This window comes from Hippocampus zosterae, chromosome 11 (assembly GCF_025434085.1).
Source record: "Hippocampus zosterae strain Florida chromosome 11, ASM2543408v3, whole genome shotgun sequence".
In the NCBI taxonomy this organism is placed as follows: Eukaryota; Metazoa; Chordata; class Actinopteri; order Syngnathiformes; family Syngnathidae; genus Hippocampus; species Hippocampus zosterae.
This window is the reverse complement of record NC_067461.1, coordinates 1,619,958-1,640,697: the sequence shown is the minus strand read 5'-3', so window position 1 is coordinate 1,640,697 and position 20,740 is coordinate 1,619,958. Positions and strand designations below refer to the sequence as shown.

At 49.3% G+C, this 20,740-nt stretch overlaps 1 protein-coding gene across 1 annotated transcript in view; it reads left to right on the top strand.

Annotated features, from left to right (window-relative positions):
• The first annotated feature begins 2,187 nt into the window (after nucleotides 1-2,187).
• Nucleotides 2,188-20,740, top strand: part of LOC127610505 (pro-neuregulin-3, membrane-bound isoform-like) — a 96,863-nt gene continuing 78,310 nt past the window's right edge. Inside the window, 2 exon segments of the mRNA XM_052080721.1 lie at nucleotides 2,188-3,520; nucleotides 3,522-3,856. Coding sequence (XP_051936681.1) covers nucleotides 3,117-3,520; nucleotides 3,522-3,856 — 739 coding nt within the window. The 5' untranslated portion in view covers nucleotides 2,188-3,116.

Genomic DNA, 20,740 nt, shown 5'->3' with positions numbered 1-20,740 from the left:
GTTCTTTTTTTTATGGGCTGATAGGAGAATTTTATATAGAATATTCCAAGTGGGATTTCAGAGCCTTCATTAAAAAATAAAAATAAAAAAGCCCTCTTTAAACATAACCAGAACATGTAGCTAGCATGGTTAGCTTAGCAAAAATATCAAGTAGGCCTCGCATTAAGAGCACAAGGTTAGCATATTTTTTTTTAAAACAGCTTATGTTGCTTGGCTTTTCGGTCGTTACAAACTGCACCCAACCAACTGGACGTAAACATTACCAGAACATGTACAGTAGCTAGCCTGGTTAGCTTAGCAAAAATATCAAGTAGACCTCACATTAAGAGCACAAGGTTAGCATATATTTTTTTAAAAACGGCTTATGTTGCTTGGCTTTTCGGTCGTTACAAACTGCACCCAACCAACTGGACGTAAACATAACCAGAACATGTAGCTAGCCTGGTTAGCTTAGCAAAAATATCAAGTAGGCCTCGCATTAATAACACAAGGTTAGCATTTTAAAAACAGCTTATGTTGCTTGGCTTTTGGGTCGTTACAAACTGCACCCAACCAACTGGACGTAAACATAACCAGGAGCACAGAGCTAACCTTGTTAGCTTAGCTTGATAGCATCACACATAGCAACCGAATGTCATGTTATTATTGTACTGTACATCCGTACGTGTTCAAAATTTCCTCTTGACAATTAAGGAAAAAAACCAAACCCAAATTTGAACGGGGATACGGCCTTTATACTTTGGAGTCGGTAAGTCGAAGAAAAAAAACTCTAACTTCACTTTCGAGGCCCTTTAAAGCCTTGGAATAGGACCGGAATGATTATTTTAATGGCCGACATTAATTAGCATTATTGATTGAAGAATTGTTTTCACTCTGGAACCACTTTGTGTGGCTCTTAAAAACAAACAGCGCTGTGAATATTGCAGCTGTGGGGGAAAAAAGTACAAAAAAAGGTCAGAATTTTTTTTGGGGGGGGGGTGGGGGAGATGATTTGCTGAAAAGTGCTGGAAATGGAAGCCTCGATTCAAGGCGCGCTGCAGTAAAAAAGACAAACGTGAGTCTTGAGACTTTCTTCATCCATCTTGATGTAAAAGCTCCAATAAATGCAAAGTGGTGCCAATGGAGCAGCAAATGTGAGGAGCCAGCGCAAAAAAACGAGGCGAAATAACAGAGATTCATCATCTCTTTTCGAGATGATGCCCAGAAGTGACTTTCGCCGCCGTGTTAGTTTGTCATCTGGGATGATTGACGGATTGAACCAGACATGAAACCGCCTGGACAACTAAATGCCGTTCTCCGAAGCACTTATTCTCACTTATTGTACTAAACGGCTGTGCAAATAATGCGCCCAACATTCTTTATGCCTCGTCGTCTTGGCTCACTCGTTTTAAAAAAAAAAAATTTTTTTTTTAAGCGGACTAAAAACAATCCGGTGCCGGGCAACATATGCAAATGAGTGTTAATACTTTCAAAGACCAAAAACAGCCAACATGTCAGCTGTGTGTTGGAGCTGACAAACACGATAAGTGTTTTATTTTGTTTTTTTTTTTTTTGGGGGGGGTTGTTGTTGTTATGTCGCTTTGTTTTCTGTGCGGTAAGCCTGTGTCACGTTTGAATATGCATCATGTTGGTGTTCTTCTTTGAATTGTCTTCTTGTCTTATTTATGAGTACGCCTCGGGCCAACAGGAAATGCATTTTCATAGGTTGGCGTTTTGGAAAAATTCTGCAAGTCAAAGGCTTTTTTTTTTTGGTTTTGTTTTTTGTTTTGTTTTTTTTGGACTGAACGTAACCGAATGCCCACTTGCAATTTTTCTTATTTCACCAATCGATCGCCTTTTCTCTTTTTTTGGCCGTTCTCAAGGGCATTCTTTTTCCTGTCGCGGTTAACAAGAGTCACATTCACGAGCTTCAAAGAGCTTTTCATTTGAAATGCTAAAAAGCCCCCCCGAACCTCCCCCAGCCCCGTCCCGTCCCTGCCTCCCAATTATCCTGATCCATCCCCACGCTCCGTTATTTATTATTTGAATCCACGGAGCGTTTCTTTTTTTTTCCCTTCCTGTCTGCTGACAGAGGCGGGCACATTTCCAAGCTGCATCCAGCAGGTGCAACCTCCCCCTCCCTCCCTCTCTCTCTCTCTCTCTCGCTCTCTCCATCCTCCCCCCCCCTCCCTCCCTTCTACTCACTCGTCCTCTGCCTCTCCAGGCGGCACCTGCGTGTGCGCTCGCCCGCATCTCGGCCATCGGAAGCCGATGTCGCTGGCCTCCGCGGGGTGCCGGCGGATGCCTTTGGGGAATCTCCCGACTGGATTTTTTTTTTTTTTTTTGGTGTTCTTTGCTTTGGAATTTCTTCCGTCGGGGGAATGTTGTTGTTGTTCCCGCCGGATCGCTCGTCATCCCGGAGGAAAAAGCCATCCCGAGCCGGCCGCGCAAAAAAAGAAGAAGCGGGATCGCGCGTCGCTTGAGCAGAATAATCCGCCCTTCTGATAGCGCTGCGTGACAACACACACACACACACACACACCTCCATCCCGCTGCCCCCCCTCCCTCCCCCTCCCCCCCGCCGCCACCGCTTCTGCACTCTGAATTGTTGCTTTTGTGCATGGGGACGAGCGGCGGAATCAACTGTCAAAAGGGTTGAAACAAGAGGAAATCCAAAGCGAGGCAGGGCAGGGGCAAAAGTCCGCCGGGAGAGAGAATCGCGCTGCGGCGGGACCCCCGCCGGGGGCAAAGAGCTGCTCAGGATCATCCCGCATCCGGGAATCGGATCTTTTCCTGCGCACGCACGCCAGGACATGGTGAGGCGTACGTGTGCATGCTAAGTAGGAATTGGGTTTGGAATTTTTTTCTTTTTTTTTTTCTTGCTGCAGCGCCGCACTCTTGCGCGCGGATACGGAGCCTTCTTTCCTTCCTTCCTTCCTTCCTTCCCCCCCCGTCTCGTCCGCTTCCTTCCCGTCCGCCCCAAGTTGGGAGTCGCTCGCAAATCGAAGGCGGACTCATCGTCCGATGGTCTTGTTGATGTTCCTTTTGTCCTCGGCGTGGATTATCAGCGCCTGGCGTCGTCTCCACTTCGCTCCGGAACGTTTGCGACACATGCCGAGCGCAGGATTTAACCCCCGATGAGCCGCGAAGAAGGGCCCGGAAGGATGAGCCAGCGTTCCGGGGCCGGCGGGACGGGCGCGGTGATCCTGGAGGAACCGGAGCCGGCGGGGACCTCCGCGGCCCGCGCCGAGGGCCCGGCGGCCCGAGACCGGGGCCCTTTGGGGTGCGCCCTGTGGTGGCCCCGCCAGCAGACGTGGCTCTGCATGGTCCCGCTCCTCATCGGATTCATCGGCTTGGGTTTGAGTCTGATGCTCCTCAAGTGGATCGTGGTGGGCACCGTGCGGGATTACGTCCCGACGGATCTGGTGGACGCCAACCGGATCGGACAGGACCCCATTTTCCTCTCCAAGCCCAGCGGGCTTCCCAAAGGACCCGAGACCACTACGACCGCCACGACGACCGGAGCCACGATCGCCGCCACCCCCGACGGTGGACCACGCGCTAAAAAGCGTAACCGTTGGGAGGGGTAGAACTCGATCTACCGCGACCACCGCCGCCGGGGCTAACCCCAGAACGGGCGTGGCCTCGGGCGGCCCGGCCCCCCCTCGGAAACACGCCAATCGCAACGGACGCCTTCCTGTGGCTTTTACCGCGCCGCCTCGCACCAACGTGAGAACGTCCACCCCGTCCGCGTCTAATCCCACCGTGCTCCACGACTCCACGCAGATGTGGACTTCGGAACATACCACCACAGGGGGGGCCCCCACCACCACTACCACCACCGCCGTCGCCCACAGGCGTGGACACCACAAAACGCGTAAGTTTCTTCCTGGGTGCCATCTTGGCATCGTCCAGCGCCCGAATGAATGCCCCCCGCCCCATTTGTATTTTTTCACTTTTATTCTGAAAGGCGACGCCACATTTGAATGAAACTTCCTGTCCGCCTTCGTTGTCATTTCAAGTGCGGAGTGATGACTTGCAAATGGTTTTGTATGTCGTCATGTGTTGCTTCATCCAACATCCCGGTTGCCATCTTGAGATCAATTCGGAGCTGACACAGTTTGCTTGATACCATGACACATTTCCAGATATCTCTTTTATTCTGAAATACCTCATTTGGAGTTGAATTGAACTTCCTGGGCGACTTCCTGTGCTTGTCTCGTACCTTCGCGAGAGTGAAGTAACCGTGATGGACGCGGTTTACTTTTCGTTTCATTTCATGGTTTCCAAAAGGATGTCGGTCTAAAAATGCCCACTCTGATTTGCATGAAGCCCCTCCCCCCCCCCCCCCCCCCCGCCGGGCGCTTTCCTCGCGATAATGGAGTTAATGAGAGGCGTCATTGATCACGTGACGGCGAGGCGATTGCTTCTATCGATGATGTCGTTGATGAGCGTCCGGCTCGCTCGTTGATCTGATGGATGGCGAGCTGACACCTTCGCTTTGAGCGCGTGACATTCCCAAAGGCGGAGAGACCGGTCGCCATCAATATTATTGACGAGCGCCCGCGAGGCCACCTCGACCGGCGTGAAGCCCCCCCCCAAATCTGAAAGTGTGGCGGGATGGCTCCAAAAAGCCAAAGTTGCTGCTTTTTTGGATGTGCTTTATTGCTCTGCTTAATTTGATCGCCCCCCCCGCCCCCCCACGCTGGCGTCTGCATTGTTGATTGTCTCTTAACTAAATTAACTTTTCTGCTCATTAACGCTAATTCCACCCAGGCTGGCGGTGATGGAGAGCAGCGCAAGCTCAGCGGGGCAGCTCACATTAGATGGGGGTGGGGGGGGGGGGCATGCCAACAGGAAGCGTCTCAGCTTTGGTTACCTTTTTGTCCTCTGCGCGCCCGAGCCGGATGCCCAAAGTGTAAACACGGCCTCGCCTCCTCCGCCAAGTAAATCGATAGCGCTCCGTTGGCGTCCGTTCGGCTTTTTAAAGGATCGCAACCTTCGGTGTCGGCGGGGCTCCGCGACCGAGCGCCAGTTCAATTGGTGAACGTTTGCAAGTCACGGAAAAAAAAAATTTGGGATTGGAAAAAAGCCGACGGCTCTTCTTCTTTTCTCTTGAGTCCGCTTGAGTCCGCCAACAGGCAACTTGAGGAACTGCAAGCGTCTGACTCGAGGCACTATGGCAGCCGAGTCTTTTTGTTGTCGTAAAGGGGGGCACGTTTATTTGATTTATCTTGAACTATTGTAACACCTGAATTTCCCCTCTGGCGATCAATAAAGGTTATCTTTGTTTGATATTCAAATCGCGATGTGTTTGACGACATCATCAAAAGCGTCGTTGAGAACAAAAAAGGGTGACGGCAAGGAGAAAAAAAAAGACGACGATGAAGAAGAAGTGCCATGTCGTGTTTTGGTAAATGACTCGAGATTTTTTGCCCCCCCCCCCCCCCTCTCGTCCTGTTTCTTCTTCTGCGTCTCAAATCTTGTTATGAACACTTGCTATTGATCGGCATCGCTCCGGCGATCGATGACGGGCTGACGCCACAAACAATTCATCCTGCGTGATAAATGTCTCCTGCTTTCAGGACGCCTCCGCCATGCGAGCGCAGGTTGGGTTTTCTCTCTTTGCAGGGCTGGGGGGTTGGGGGGGGGGGGTGAAATGGGATCCAGAAGTGGGTCACGACCTTTCCTGGATCATTACAATTTGACAACGATCCCTGATTGGACACGCGGTGGACGGTATTAATTGATGGCACACCCCCTTAATAAAACGGTTAAATTGAAACCAGGGGTGGCCATAGACTTTTATTGTCGAGGGTCCGCGGGCTTACGGCTTTGGGGTCGTGCTGTTGAACACTCTTGACCAAAGTCTGAAATTGGAGGAAAGGGGGGGGGGGGTCGAGCTGACAGTGACTCAGTCGAATATATTCACCCTAGAATATATGCCTGTGAGTCGTATGTCTGTCTACATGTGTTGCTGCGCCGTTTGTGTTCAGGTAGCTATTCCTCAATTTGTTACAACGCAACTGCATACAAGCGTCCATCTGCGGCGCCTCCTGTTGTTTGTTTGCGTGAAGAGGTGATGAAGTTGTCGATTCGTTTGATGCTTGATGAGTTGTGGATTTATTGTTGCGCTTGACTACTTCTGACCATGGCGATGAGAAGGACGCAGACGTGCGAATGAGCTATAAGCCGATTTTATTTTTTCTTCTTTCAAACACGCGTGGCTTGATTTTTGTACCTCCGACTGTGTATATTTTTTCCTGCATGAGAATTCCAGGGCACGCGTTACAAGTTGGTTATAATTACCAATTAGCTGACAGTCGCAGGACGCGTAACCGGCCTCTAATTGGAAAAAGTCTTGAACAAAAAAAGCGTCATTTAAAAGTGCTGCGGCGGCGGCGGCAAGGTGCTCTCGCCGTTCTTTTGTGGGGTCGATAATGGAAAAATTCCGCAGATTTCGCCCCGGAATACTTTTCGCCCCCCCCCCCCTGCCAGATAATTAGAAAGAAGGGAACAAATGATATCATTTTTATTAGCGGGAGGAAGAAACGGGAGCCATTTATCAACATGCTTTCATTTATTAATTAATCATGAGGAGGAAGAAAAAAAAAAGCGCCACTTTTGGTGAGTGCACATGAAAAGCCATTTAGGTGGCTTGATAGATTTCCTTGGGAAAATGTCACTCCTCCTCCTTCTCCTCCTCGCGTGGAAAAAAAGTCGGGCTTTTAAATGCTCTCTGGCTGGCCGCTAGCTTCCGTTTCCACCCACACGCCGCTTTGATTGGCCAAGGCCATCATTTTCACATTAATGCCCATTAAAGAGGAATGTACGCGGCGCGGCCGAATGGCTGCGTTTGGCTGCGTTTGGCTTGGCTGCTTTCATTAAAGCGCCGAGGAAGCGGCCATCTGTGGCTCGGGTCGCGCAATGTACTCGGACGGACGGACAGACGGACGGACACGCTCGTGCCCGCCGAGATGCAACCGGTCTGCCGTTTGCCGCCTTTTATTCATTCATTCATCTTCCGGGCCGCTTGATCCTCACTAGGGTCGCGGTGGGTGCTGGAGCCTATCCCAGCTGTCTCCGGGCAGTAGGCGGGGGACACCCTGAATCGGTTGCCAGCCAATCGCAGGGCACACAGAGACAAACAACCATTCGCACTCACACTCACACCTAGGGACAATTTAGAGTGTTCAATCAGCCTCCCACGCATGTTTTTGGAATGTGGGAGGAAACCGGAGCACCCGGAGAAAACCCACGCAGGCCCGGGGAGAACATGCAAACTCCACACAGGGAGGCCAGAGCTGGAATCGAACCCGGTACCTCTGCACTGTGAAGCCCACGTGCTAACCACTGGACTACCGGGCCGCCTGCCGCCTTTTAGCGACGCGTCATCATTCGGAGTGTCCGAGAACTTTTCACATCATTTGAGCGGAGGCTACTAGATTTCATTTTAAAAATGAATTTTGCTCATTAAAACCGAACAAAACGGGAAAACTGTGAAACGATGAAAAATTGTTTTAAAAAACCACCCACGATCTACAACTGAGCATGACGTGTGCCTTCCTTTGAGAAATTCATTCTGGTACCATCATGCTGCGTTTGGATTCATCTGTCTTAATCCCCCCCCCCCCAAAAAAAACAAATAAAATAGTATTTGCATATTTTGAAGGAGCGAAGGCAAGAGAAACCTTTCGGCTTCTTACTTTTGCAAGACTGAATGTGTGCAGCATGGCCGCACCTCAGTGACCAGAAAAGGGTTTACAAAATAAAAGGGGGGGCAGTCTGGCCAACTATCTCCTTCTTCAATAGTGAAAATTGCAAATCTACAGATTAACATTAGAAGTCAGCTCCTCCGTTTGATATTTGCCTTTCTTGGCAGAAGATAAATAATATCTACCCGTGCATTTTGTTACATTGTCAGCCTACATGTGTTGTACGGCGCCGATGCTACTTTCATATCCTCTCTATGGTGTTTCCCATTATATGTTAGCATTAAGCTACATTCTTCGGTTGAAGTAGTTTTTTTTTTTAATTGCCCAATATGTACTTTTTCTTTTGTTTGACAGTGAACGTCAAACAATGGGGGCAAGAAAAAGCTTGGGTCCATATTTTTTTTCCCTGAGAATTATTGACTATTGAGGTCTGCTCGTTTTGAGGTCATTTGTGTTCAGTTTACTGCCGCCAATACGGTGCTCATGTGTTACATTTTTGTTCTTAAGGCGAAGCAAACACTGATCACAAACCGTGTGAGTTGTTTTGTTTTTTGGGGGGTTTTTAGGATGTGGGAACCGGCAAATTGTCAGAATAGTCATAAGATTTTCACGGCGTGTCACTTGCTCCAACTCCCCAAAAGTGTCAGCCTGCACGCGGTGCGTTTAAGTCATGCTGATTTATTCATCATCCTCATGCATGAAGGATGCTTTTTTGCATGCGTCGCATTGGAAGCGGCTTTGTTTGGGCTCGTCCCCCGCACACGTGTTCTCGTCTTGCTCTCAGTCACCAGCTTCTCGGGGTGCGCACCAAATTCGATGTCGGTGCAGGAAAAACGCTCAGTGCTGACATGATAAAAGGGAATACGGGATGGCGCCCTTCTCTTAGTCTTTTTTTTTTTTTCCAGACCTTCGAGTCTATTGGAATAAGCGCCGCCTTTTGTGTGATGTTGGACGAATGCGCTTCCTGAGTATTTTGAGTCTAATTTTGTTGCTCAAGTTGAATTTCGGAAAGATGCTGCGAAAGCTGCGAAACCTGTCACTTCATTAGGTACATTCATTCATTCATTCATTCATTCATCTTCCTAACCGCTTGATCCTCACTAGGGTCGCGGGGGGTGCTGGAGCCCATCCCAGCTGTCTCTGGGCAGTAGGCGGGGGACACCCTGAATCGGTTGCCAGCCAATCGCAGGGTACACAGAGACGAACAACCATTCGCACTCACACTCACACCTAGGGACAATTTAGAGTGTTCAATCAGCCTGCCATGCATGTTTTTGGAATGTGGGAGGAAACCGGAGCACCCGCAGAAAACCCACGCAGGCCCGGGGAGAACATGCAAACTCCATACAGGGAGGCCGGAGCTGGAATCGAACCCGGTACCACTGCACTGTGAAGCCCACGTGCTAACCACTGGACTACCGGGCCGCCTCATTAGGTACACCCGGAGTGAAATTCTTTTGAACACGTAGCGAAATGGTCGACATTTTAGACACGATCTTGATGCTAAATAGTGATGATGATGATGATGATGATGACGATCATCCATTAGTGCGTCGTTTTGTTTTGTTTTTTCTTGAGGTTTTTGGAGATATGAAGCCATCATTTAGCTGCTGGGACCGCAACTGTCACAATGTTTGAATGATCTGTCATTGCGTTCATGGAAATTTGACGTTTCATAAGTAGTCAAGGTATCGCTGAATTCTGAGACTGATTAAAAGGGAACGTCTCGAAACGATACCTTTAGTCCATTGTGGTGGCTTACTCTCATATGTTAAGCTAACGCAACGGAAGATGTCATGACGCTGTATTTCACTTTGATTCATAACCCCCGAATGTCTGTCGGCTGGACGAGTAGGTGGGGGGGTTGGTTGAAATGAAATATTAACCCACAGAAAGAGAAACATGGTCAATATCCAGAGAGGAGGCTGAATTATTGAATGCGACCCTCTGACAAATTGTCCCAGAATGCCTTGCAAGCGCAGAAACGACAAGACGCTCACATCATCGTCATTCCCCGTGAAGATCCTGTTTGTGGACGTTCCTTTATTGCCTGGCAGTTTTCCATCTCCCCACTTGAGACGTCTCGCTAGCTGAGCGTCTATGTGAGCTAATTGCTAGATGCTAACGTCAAATGATGAGGTCACGTTTTTCATTCTTCCGTATGTAAAATGCTGTATATGACACCCATACTTTTGACTACTGGGTCAGTAAACTAACTAACTAACTAACTAACTAACTAACTAACTAACTAACTAACACAGGGATAGGTTAAGCTAACATTAGCATGGCTCACACAGAATGGTGTCGGGCTAGCACCGTTTGTATCGAAAGTACTTCCCGGTAATACTTGCTTTTGACAGCGAACAGACGTGTTAGCATGCTATCAAGGTCGCTTTGACCTCCAAGGTGGCGCCGAGTTTGTTAAGGATTCAACCCAGCGTCTACTCGTGAGGCCGCAGCAGTAAACAAAGTAATTAGCCCAGAGGAGCAAGATGCTGACGCTGCGTTTATTGAGACACGCACACAACAAAAGTTATTCCCCTCGGTGCCGATATTTTCCAGTGAGCTCGCGCGTTAGCCACAGGCCTTCGGGATTTTGTCAGATCCGTCTTGCGATATCCTTTTATGTTGTTGATGTTGTTAATTTAATGACGTTGTGTATGTTCAAATACATTTCACAAAAAAAAAAAATGGGGCAATAGGCGCAAAGTGTGTCAATGTTGCCGGGATACCGTCCAAGTCTGGTTTGATCAACTGAACATTGGATGGAAGGGGGTCATGAAAATGTGATTTTGGTTGCTTTCAGGTGCTGGATTATTCATGTTATTATGATGATTAGTATTTTTTTTTCTCCGAACTTTAAGTTTATTAAAAAAGACAGTCATCTAAAATGGCCGCTCTTAGCCAACGCTTTCCCTGTCTTTTGGGGGCATGGCTTTTCAGGACTTTTTTGCGGGTTTATTCACGATGAGCATAGCTGCTAAATTTTGTACATCAAACTGGCTTCAGGGGCTGCGATGACTCGTTTGAGTTTGACGTTATGACACCGAAAGTGAAAATGGGACAGCGAGTGCGCTTGAGAAGGTCCGAATGGGGGCGCTGTTGCTAGCTCGTTGGATTTGGTTAAAATTTGACGCAAATGCAAAGACGACAAGGTGTGCACAGTTATACAGATTGACTGTTTTTATTTGTTTGTATGGTGGCCTGAGGGGTGCAAAAATGTCAGCTTTGAGAAAAGTTTGGTGACCTCAGAGTCAAAGGACAAAAATGCGGAGTTTTCTCATATAGTCCACAAAGGATCATTCATTTCTTCGACAAATTCAATTTAAACTGTAAATTGTCTTGTGAGCCAGATGAAAATCGATCCCCTGTGCTGTCAAAAGTCATCAACGAGTGTAAAAAGTTTCATTTCATTTGAAGGAGGAATGTTTGAGATAATTAGACACAGAAATAAATGCTTGCCGCCAGCTCAAGTCGTCTCGGCTAATTTAAAAAAAAACGTGTTTGGGGAAGAATCGATGATGGAGAAGAGAGCCCGCGGCGTTCCGAATGAACCGAACCGTTGGTCAGGACCATCGGCGCCCCCCGCCGCGGGTTGGGTGTGGCCGTCGATGAATCCCAGGGGGAGCGTTTTGGTCGGCCGTGTGAGCTGGTTGGAATGTGATGGCGGCGGCGGCTTGCTCTCTCGCTCTGCTCCCGCGTGCTATTTTTAGCTTCAAATATGGTTGCCAGCTTCTCCGTGGGAGGCGGCTCGTTTTTTTTTTCCCCCCCCGGCCGACAGCGGCGGCGGGAGCGCGACAACAAAGATGCGTTGGAGCGTGCGCCATTATTTGGAAAAGTCGCAATTAAAAACACAAGTCAGTTGGTTTGCTTTTTGCGCTCGCCAACGACAAATATCGGAAATCGAGTTTCAAATGAGCCGGCGGCAGGTTACCTTTGTGGAGACGTCGCGACGAGAGAGTAGTTGCTGTCACTTGAACAAAATAAATGATAATGATAACATGTAATAACATGTAATAACATAAAAACAAATGATAGCAAGCGGAATAGCCTTGGAAAGACGTCTGCAAATGGCCAAAGTGACTATGAATCAAAATAAAAATGTTTTTTTTTGTTTTTTTGTTTGTCTTTCTTGCTTCGAGAGACATTTGAGAGAATTTTCAACCTTTTTTTTGTGTGTCCCCATAATACATTGCGCAACAAGTGACAGTCGTTAGCCAGTCGGCACCCCTAGCCTAGCAGGTGGTGTCCTCTCACCAGAGCGGGTGAGCCATCACGTGTGGTGTGGGTACATCTCGGGAAGTGGAGGCCGTGGGAGCCCGATAGCATGGAATGGGGTGGGGGCGAGTTTGGGAGTGGGAATAATGTCGAGGTGAGCGCATTGAGGAGGCGGAATGTGGAAATGTGTCCGCTGGGTAAGATAAAGGAAAAGGCAGCCTCTCATCCATCTGTGCCGCTGCCACCAGCTCCCCTTACGCCCCCCCCACACCCGCAACAATTCTCCCTCCACTGTGCCCACTCGCTTCATTTACATTTACATTACACTCTGTCCGACTTGATTTGGCAGCAAATTGATGGATGGCAAAAAAGAAGAGCTGCCGCCGCTATGCGCTTCAGGGCGGTGGCGGCATCTGCTCTTGGCGCTACGGACGTTAGCGCGTTAGCACAGCGGAGCCAATATGCTAACCGTTTCACTCGTTGAGGTCAAGGATGAAAGAGCTCTTGGATATATTTTGACAGAGAGAACTTCGTGTCGGATGAAAAATGACACTTCGACTAGCATCCAGTTAGCGGGTGTCATTGCGCAAAAAATGCGTTTTCACCAACATGCTACTTAAGCGTCATGCTTCCTTTAGAGTGACGTGTTCTTACGCGATGGTACTGTTATGTTTCTGTTAGCTTGCGCGGTTTTCCAGGCGAGCGGATATCATGCCGAGCTAGCATCCGGCTAGCGTGCATGTGAGCGCATTTACATCCAGCTCACAAACGTCATTTTAATGAGAACAAAATGCGGTCTTTAGCTAGCTTTAGCGTGATTTGTGTTGTTCCGTTGTGAAGACGTAGCCTGGTTAAATAGTGCATGATGATTGTCACATGTTGAATAGTTAATGAGCACACGCCACACGCGTGGCAAACTGACAAAGAAGGTTCCGTGTGCTTCCGCGAACAAGTTCAGAGGCCCCGGGGTGTTTTGCTGTGCGGGGTGGTGGTGGTGAAACGGTGACCCAGAGGCCAACTGACTTGTAGCATGTTTGCAGCATGATGTTCGTCACGTGCAGCCCCACAGGCAGATGTCCAAACCGGGATTGAATCATTGCTGAGATTTTCTCGGTTGTGCGTAGCCCCGAATACAAACGGGGGCGGAATGAGTTTTCTCCACAGGGTGTCCGGGCTCTCTCCCTTCGAGATAAGGTGAGAAGCTCGGTCATCCAAAAGGGGACTTGGAGTCGAGCCGCTTCTCCTTCCACCTCAAGAGGAGCCAGATGAGGTGGCTCGGGCATCTGAATAGGGTGCCTCCTGGGAGGTGTTCTGGGCATGTCCCACTGATAGAAGGCCCCGGGGACAACCCAGGACACACTTGAGAGACTATGACTTGACTTGGCATCCTCCAGGAAGAGCTGGAAGAAGTGGCTCGGGAGAGGGATTGGGGAATTGACATATGTATAATCTTTTTTGTGACCGTTTTCTTTGGTGGTGTGCTGTGCGGTTTTTGACACTTAAAGGTTGTAATCACGGTTGCCCCAACCGTGCCCCTTTATTCACATCGTAACCCCTAAATCCAAGCCTGACTGCTACCCGGCAAGCATCAGCATATCCTATAACCTCTAATCCCCATCCCAAACCTGAACCCTCCTAACCCCGACTCCTAAATCCTCCGTGACGTTGCCGGGATAGAAATCGACTCTAATTTAATCTGAGAGAGGATTACGGATGAGCTCTCCCTTGTCACGGCGACGATGCCGCCGTGCCGGTCGACGACCTTTTCCGGGGATAAGCGGGAACACTTCGCCGCCGCTGCGTCGCGTCGCCGAAGTGGTCCGCGTCACCTGCAGCCCGCGCGAGATGTCGGTCGTGCCATCCCCGTTGTCGTTTAATGATGCAAAAAACGAAAACGCCGTCCCTCCCAACATGTGTCCGCCCGGCGTCTTGGCATCGAAACGCGCGCCCGAGCGCGGCCCACACGCGACCTACTTCCAGTGATTTGTTCACACGCCGGAAGGAATGATGATTTAATTACGGCAGCTTGCACGCCGGGCAAGCGACTCCGGAGCGAAGATGACGGATTCGACGAGACGGCGGAGGCTTTCCAGCTAATTCCGCTTTGCACTTTGGGGCGCTCGGTGGGAATCATTAGCTAGCGTAATCGCGTAATCGCCATATCCCTGCGCGCATTTTATTTCATTCTCTTTTGGCTCCTTTTGTTTCCAACTTTTGCTTGCAACTGGCAAACGGCAAGCTAGCAGGAGATCAATGTAAAACAAAGGTAGCATTAAAAAAATAATAATCATACGAGCACCTTTACTGTGTTTTATAGCTAACTAAGCTAGCGAATTGCTTTTGGCAACTTGTGGCTAGCGAGCATCTAGCTAGCATGCGGCTCATAGATGACAATGAGCCGCCTAACATTTAGCAAGAGCGCATCCTATTGTAAATAACGACGACGGAGCTCGCAAATAGCCGCCACACGCTATGTGGATAGCTAGCGAATTGCTTTTGGCAACTTGTGGCTAGTGAGCATCTAGCTAGCATGCGGCTCATAGATGACAATGAGCCGCCTAACATTTAGCAAGCGCGCATCCCATTGTAAATAACAACGACGGAGCTCGCAAATAGCCGCCACACGCTGTGTGGATAGCTAGCGAATTGCTTTTTGCCAACTTATGGGTAGCGAGCATCTAGCTAGCATGCGGCTCATAGACGACAATGAGCCGCCTAACATTTAACAATCGTGCATCCCATTGTAAATAACGACGACGTAGCTCGCAAATCGCCGCCACACGCTGTGTGGTGGATAGCTAGCGAATTGCTTTTTGGCAACTTAAGGCTAGCGAGCATCTAGCTAGCATGTGGCTCATAGATGACAATGAGCCGCCTAACATTTAGCAAGCGCGCATCCCATTGTAAATAACGACGACGTAGCTCGCAAATAGCCGCCACACGCTGTGTGGATAGCTAGCGAATTGCTTTTGGCAACTTGTGGCTAGTGAGCATCTAGCTAGCATGCGGCTCATAGATGACAATGAGCCGCCTAACATTTAGCAAGTGCGCATCCCATTGTAAATAACGACGACGGAGCTCGCAAATAGCCGCCACACGCTGTGTGGATAGCTAGCGAAATGCTTTTTGGCAACTTGTGGCTAGCGAGCATCTAGCTAGCATGCGGCTCATAGATGACAATCTAATGAGCCGCCTAACATTTAGCAAGCGCGCATCCCATTGTAAATAACGACGACGCAGCTCGCAAATAGCCGCCACACGCTGTGTGGATAGCTAGCGAATTGCTTTTTGCCAACTTATGGGTAGCGAGCATCTAGCTAGCATGCGGCTCATAGATGACAATGAGCCGCCTAACATTTAGCAAGCGCGCATCCCATTGTAAATAACGACGACGGAGCTCGCAAATCGCCGCCACACGCTGTGTGGATAGCTAGCGAATTGCTTTTTGGCAAGTTATGGCTAGCGAGCATCTAGCTAGCATGCGGCTCATAGATGACAATGAGCCGCCTAACATTCGCAAGCGCGCATCCCACTGTAAATAACGACGACGGAGCTTGCAAATCGCCGCCACACGCTGTGTGGATAGCTAGCGAATTGCTTTTGGCAACTTGTGGCTAGCGAGCAACTAGCTAGCATGTGGCTCATAGATGACAATCTAATGAGCCGCCTAACATTTAGCAAGCGCGCATCCCATAATCATCCTCCGCCGCCTCCCGCAAGCGTTGCTGTGCGAGAGGAGGCTGTCAGGCTGTGACTTAACATCCCGCCTCCGTCCTCTCCTCCTGGAACGTGTGGGTGCATCGAGTGAGTGATGGATGGATGGATGAATGGCTAGAGTAATGGATGAATGGTCAGGCCTCGGGCTCTCTCCTTCTCTCATCTTCCTCGCTCGGGCTAATGGCCTGAAACCCGAGTCCCCCCCGTTCACCTCCACTTCCTCTCGCTCACCAGGCCCAAAAACCCGAACGTCTTGCGAAGTCAGGAGAAGACATCCCGTCTTTCTTCCTTCCGCGACGCGATACGCTGGACACGGCTTGTCGATAATCGTGTATCTTTTGAACACATTTTTAACCGCCTTATCGAACTGCAATGGGACAGTCCAACAAACGTCTCTCGTTCTGACGCGTCACGTCATCAACGACTGTCGGTCCGTCCCTCCGTCTTGCGATCGCTTGCTGTGCCTAATGAAGTGTCCTGCGCCGCGTTTCGCGTCAAGCAGCAGATTGCTAGCGACGCGAGAGAACGAGAATGAATGCATGCTGCATTGTCCGCCGGAACGCTAATGCGTCACATGGCGCCTACCGGCTGCTGTGTGTGTGTGTGTGTGTGTGTGTGTGTCTTAAGCAGGTCACTATTTACACACACACGCAAACGCACCCAGGCACGGTATTTATATGCCCTCGGAGTCATGTGAATAGGACGTAAGAGGCTTAACCGGCGCGGCCACTTGCCTCGGCCCGGCCCGCCCGGACGCGCTACACAAGAAGCACATCTGTTGGTCGCCCTCCCTCCCTCGCTCGCCCTCTCTCGCTCGCTCTCTCTCTCTCGCTCGCCTGCATTCAACTCCTCCCACACGGCTGATATCAAACTCACTTAAGCGTACACTGGATACATTAGCCCAGATGTATTAGGTTAGGTCAAGTGAGGAAGGTTAGGTGAATGGGTGAATGGATCAAATGGCGAGGTAGGTGTTGGATGAATAGGTTAGGAAGATGAGATAAGGTTGGTAAGGAGGTGGTTGAATGGGTAGGTGGGTAGGTAAGGAGTGCTCGTCGACAGGCATGCAGGTAAAGTCTTGATTTGGATAGTAGGTAAGGAAGTAGCTGAGTTGGTTAGTCGATAAGCCAGTGAGAAAGGTGGGTAGGCGGCTAAGTAAGAAGGTAAATAGTGCGGGATTGGTCGGTTAGGGGGTTGGGGGGCGGGGGGGTTGGGTACGCTAGCTAAGTAGTTGAGATGGGAAAGGTGGTCAGTGAACGCATCGGGTTTGTTAGCTAGGTGGCTTATTTCCAACATGTAGAGAATGGAAGCAGCCACACCGCAGCACTATTTTATTTTTTATTTTGGGGGTGGGGGGCAGGGGGTAGGGAAGCCCATTTATTTATCCGCGCTCCTGCAAGTAGTCTGACAGCGCAACGCTGACTCACTTGAATTGCTCGTTTTGATTCCAGTGGTTTAGCCTTGGCGGAGGTCAGCTCTCCCCCTCGGTGGGCTTTCAGCACATCCGCTTGTTGCGCTCATCGCGCTCCACTTCGGGGGATCGTCCCCAATTCTTATCGAGCTACGATGGAGAAACACAAAATCATCAGATTGTAAAAAGCACATATGAGGAGCACAAGCGCAGGACGACAACAGGATGGAGGTTTTGGGGGCTGCTCCCCGCGTCTGCCGTCCGAGCACGGTGACTCATTACACAAAATTGACATTACACAACCGCAGCGGGGAAAAGGTCAACACCGGCCATCTACTTTTAAGGCCCGCCAACAGCGTGTGTGTGTGGTGATGAATGCAAAGCCTCTTTTGTCCCCTTGGAACAATTGATCACCTCCAGCAGTTTCTTCCCGCGGCGAGTAAGCGGCACACAAATCTCAACCCGCACTCCCCCCCCCCCCCTCCACCCCCACCCCCCTGGCAGGCACGTAGCAACCGGGCCCAGCGTCAGGACATCAGAAATGATGCTGTTCTTGGTCAACGTTGCGACAGGAAAACATCACCGTCGCCAACTTTCAACCGTGCTGGGGGGGGGGCCAAGACACAGAAAGCCGTGTCTTGGAAAGGCACCAAAATGTTGCCGCTTTGGCTTAAAGTCACCATTTTAGGCCCGTTTTTAAAAATGAAGTAGTCCAAGAAAAAAAAAAAAAGGCCTCAAAGGCAGTTTCACTGAAACAGTCGTCATGTCAAAAACAGGTCAGAGGTCAACGCCTGGAAAGGAAAATATTTGAGGCTCATGTTGTCCAACGGTCCTTCAAAGACGAGATTTGGTCTGATTGCTCCCAAATTGAAATGATGGATGCCAGACGGCCCACCAAAACGTTGACTTTGGCAAAGCGCACAGACAATTTCTTGATGACAAAAAACTGCTTTGGAAATTCACCACAAAAGCCAATTCGGCTTGGCTGGAATCGGATTGACACTTGAAAATCAGTCGACGCATTTTTCATGAGAAAATCCACACCAAAAATCTCAAGAAGGCCACCCGAAAAAAAACAAAACAACAAAAACAACCGCAAGGAACGGAGCTGCAAACGTTGCGTCATGCCAAGCCGTCTTCATCAATACTTGATCAGTGGGTCAGCGCTCAACACCCCCCCCCCCCCCCCCCGGACACGCCATGCAAATGCTGCGCCGGTCGCGTAAACCATTCCTTCAGCTTACGCGTGCGCCCAGCCAGCCAAATCACCTCCAAATCCAAATGTTCCGCTCGAACTGGGAGATGAGGGCTGTGCCCCCCCCCCACCCCCCCCCCCTCCAAAAGTCCCCCTTCCTTCCCTTTCGTCCTCCTTTTTGTCACAGGCGGCGGGATTTAGTCGCGTTTCCTCTCGGGAACGGCGGATAAAAAGCCGGCATCCTCTTTAATTGGTCGCACCTGTGATGGGATTCCAGCTCACTAAAGCGAAGTGGCGGCGCGCATCCACAAACGCGAGGGAGCGCAAACTTGGACTGTGTCACCGCGTCAAACGTACATTTCAGCTACAATCAAAAGGACTTTGAGGAGCTTGTTTAAGATTTGGTGCATTTTCTCAGGACGCTCAATTTGAGACGTTCTGTTTTGGACCAACGGCACAAAGAAAAATTCCCGTTCTTAAAATGATAAGTCGCAGCGCTAGATGCTAATCAAAATAGATCAAAGTGGTGGAGGCCCGCGTCTGAAAAGAAACCCGACGTCTGCCGTTTTTCGGGGCCACCACAAGACAGACCGCCTCCATTTTGAGACGGTCTCCCTTCCCTCCAAAATGGCGGCCACGTGCTTCCGCTTGTGACGCTGGAGCGCCGCTTTAGCAAGGAAGCGGCGTGAAAGCGGCCAATGTTTGACTTGCTTGTATTTAGTTAGCAAAGCGCCGCAGATGTCCACTTGCCTCGGCCGCGCTGGGGCGCGTCCACATGGATGCCCCCCCCCCCCCACAATCTCCCCGCCTCCCTACCAACCAACCCTGCCGTCATTGGCCGACCACCGCGGCGCTCCTGGCAGGAAGCGAGACAATGTTCTAATCGTCCATCTGCTTTCAGCACTGATCATTTGTTTCCATCTGTACGCCTTGAAAAGAAATCGGTGGTGTGCTTGAGATCCGCTTCGAGAAGAAGAACACAAATGCTCCACAAAATACAAAAGCCACTTACCAAAATGTTCAACTTGAGATACAAGCACTCAGCATTCAGTGGGAAACGTGTCAAGGTGACTTGGATTGTGTTGTCTTTCTACTCCTTCAAAAAAAAACACTTCAAAATACGTCCTAATTCTTCATTTTCTCGGGTGTACTCATTGCCAACGACGAGGCGCTCCACGCCAGGCTCAAGTCTCGAGCCAAACGATGGCTGCCACATGCGATATTTTTATTTGTTATTTTTCTTTGCTCCTTGCAGCCAACAATGAAGCACTTGAATTCGGCCATGCCGTCTGATTCGGGGGGTGAGGGGTTCGTTTTGGGATGCCACGCACCAAAACGATATAAATCAGCATTTGTTGTGTTGTATCAAATCAGGAAACCCTGGTGAACAATTTAAAACCATAGCAGCACAAATTAGTGTTACATCGTTGTCAGTCCGCACGTTTTGGCCACTTCACTTTTTTTTTTAAATTATGACACATTTTGCGAGGCTTTAGCTGTTACAGTTTGTAGACTTTAGCTGGAATTGTGTTTTCAGTTCATGTTGCTAAACAAAGTCAAGCTGGCTGGAGCTAACCTAAATATGGATAATAATGAAGAATATTATTCTTGCCGTCAAGAAGCATTTTCAATGACCGCGTTCAGCACTGGAGACCTCCCGATTAGCACCGTGGCCAGCTCTGACTAGCAGCACCATGGACAGCGCTCGAGTGCAGCACCATGGGCAGCTCTAGAGTGCAGCACCATGGACGGTGCTAAATTGCAGCACCATGGACAGCGCTAGAGTGTAGCACCACGGACGGCTCTAGAGTGCAGCACCATGGACAGTTCTTGATCGCAGCACCATGGACAGCTCCAGATTGCTTCCATCTGGTCAAGGGAAGAACGCGCGCTGCGAAAGCCGACGTTCAGTGGCGGCTATTTTCTTTGTTGACACGACACGGGCCGCAGACTTGAACTCATCTCGTGACCGTCAATTATTCCCTCTGGCGTATATGCGGCATTCACGTTTTTTTTGGGAGTGCTAGTACACACTGCTATCGTTACACGCGTCATTTTTCTTCGCCTAATGAAGCGCCGTGATGTCAGAAACTTTGCTTTACAATCGTACAGTAAATGTTTTCTTTCTCTTTTTGCCATTAAGCAAGTAACAGAAGACCAAACTATTCATTTTTTTTTGCTTTACATATTTGTGCATTTATTCATGATTGGGACTATTAATTATTGGAGACATTTTCAAAACATACCAACACACTGCCACAGATTTCCTCAGAACTAAAATAGGGCTGAGAATATAATAAATGCTGCCAAATCACTCCAAGAATTGAATAAAAAAAATACTTAATTTTAGCTCTGTTCCCCTATAATATTACTAAAAGCAAATTTATGACAAAATAGGTTTGACATCCAAGCTTTCAAAAGGCTACGTTTCAAACAAGAATAAGAATAAAGTGAAATGACAGCAAAATCTAACTGCAGCTGAATAATAATGGACCTCATAATTCA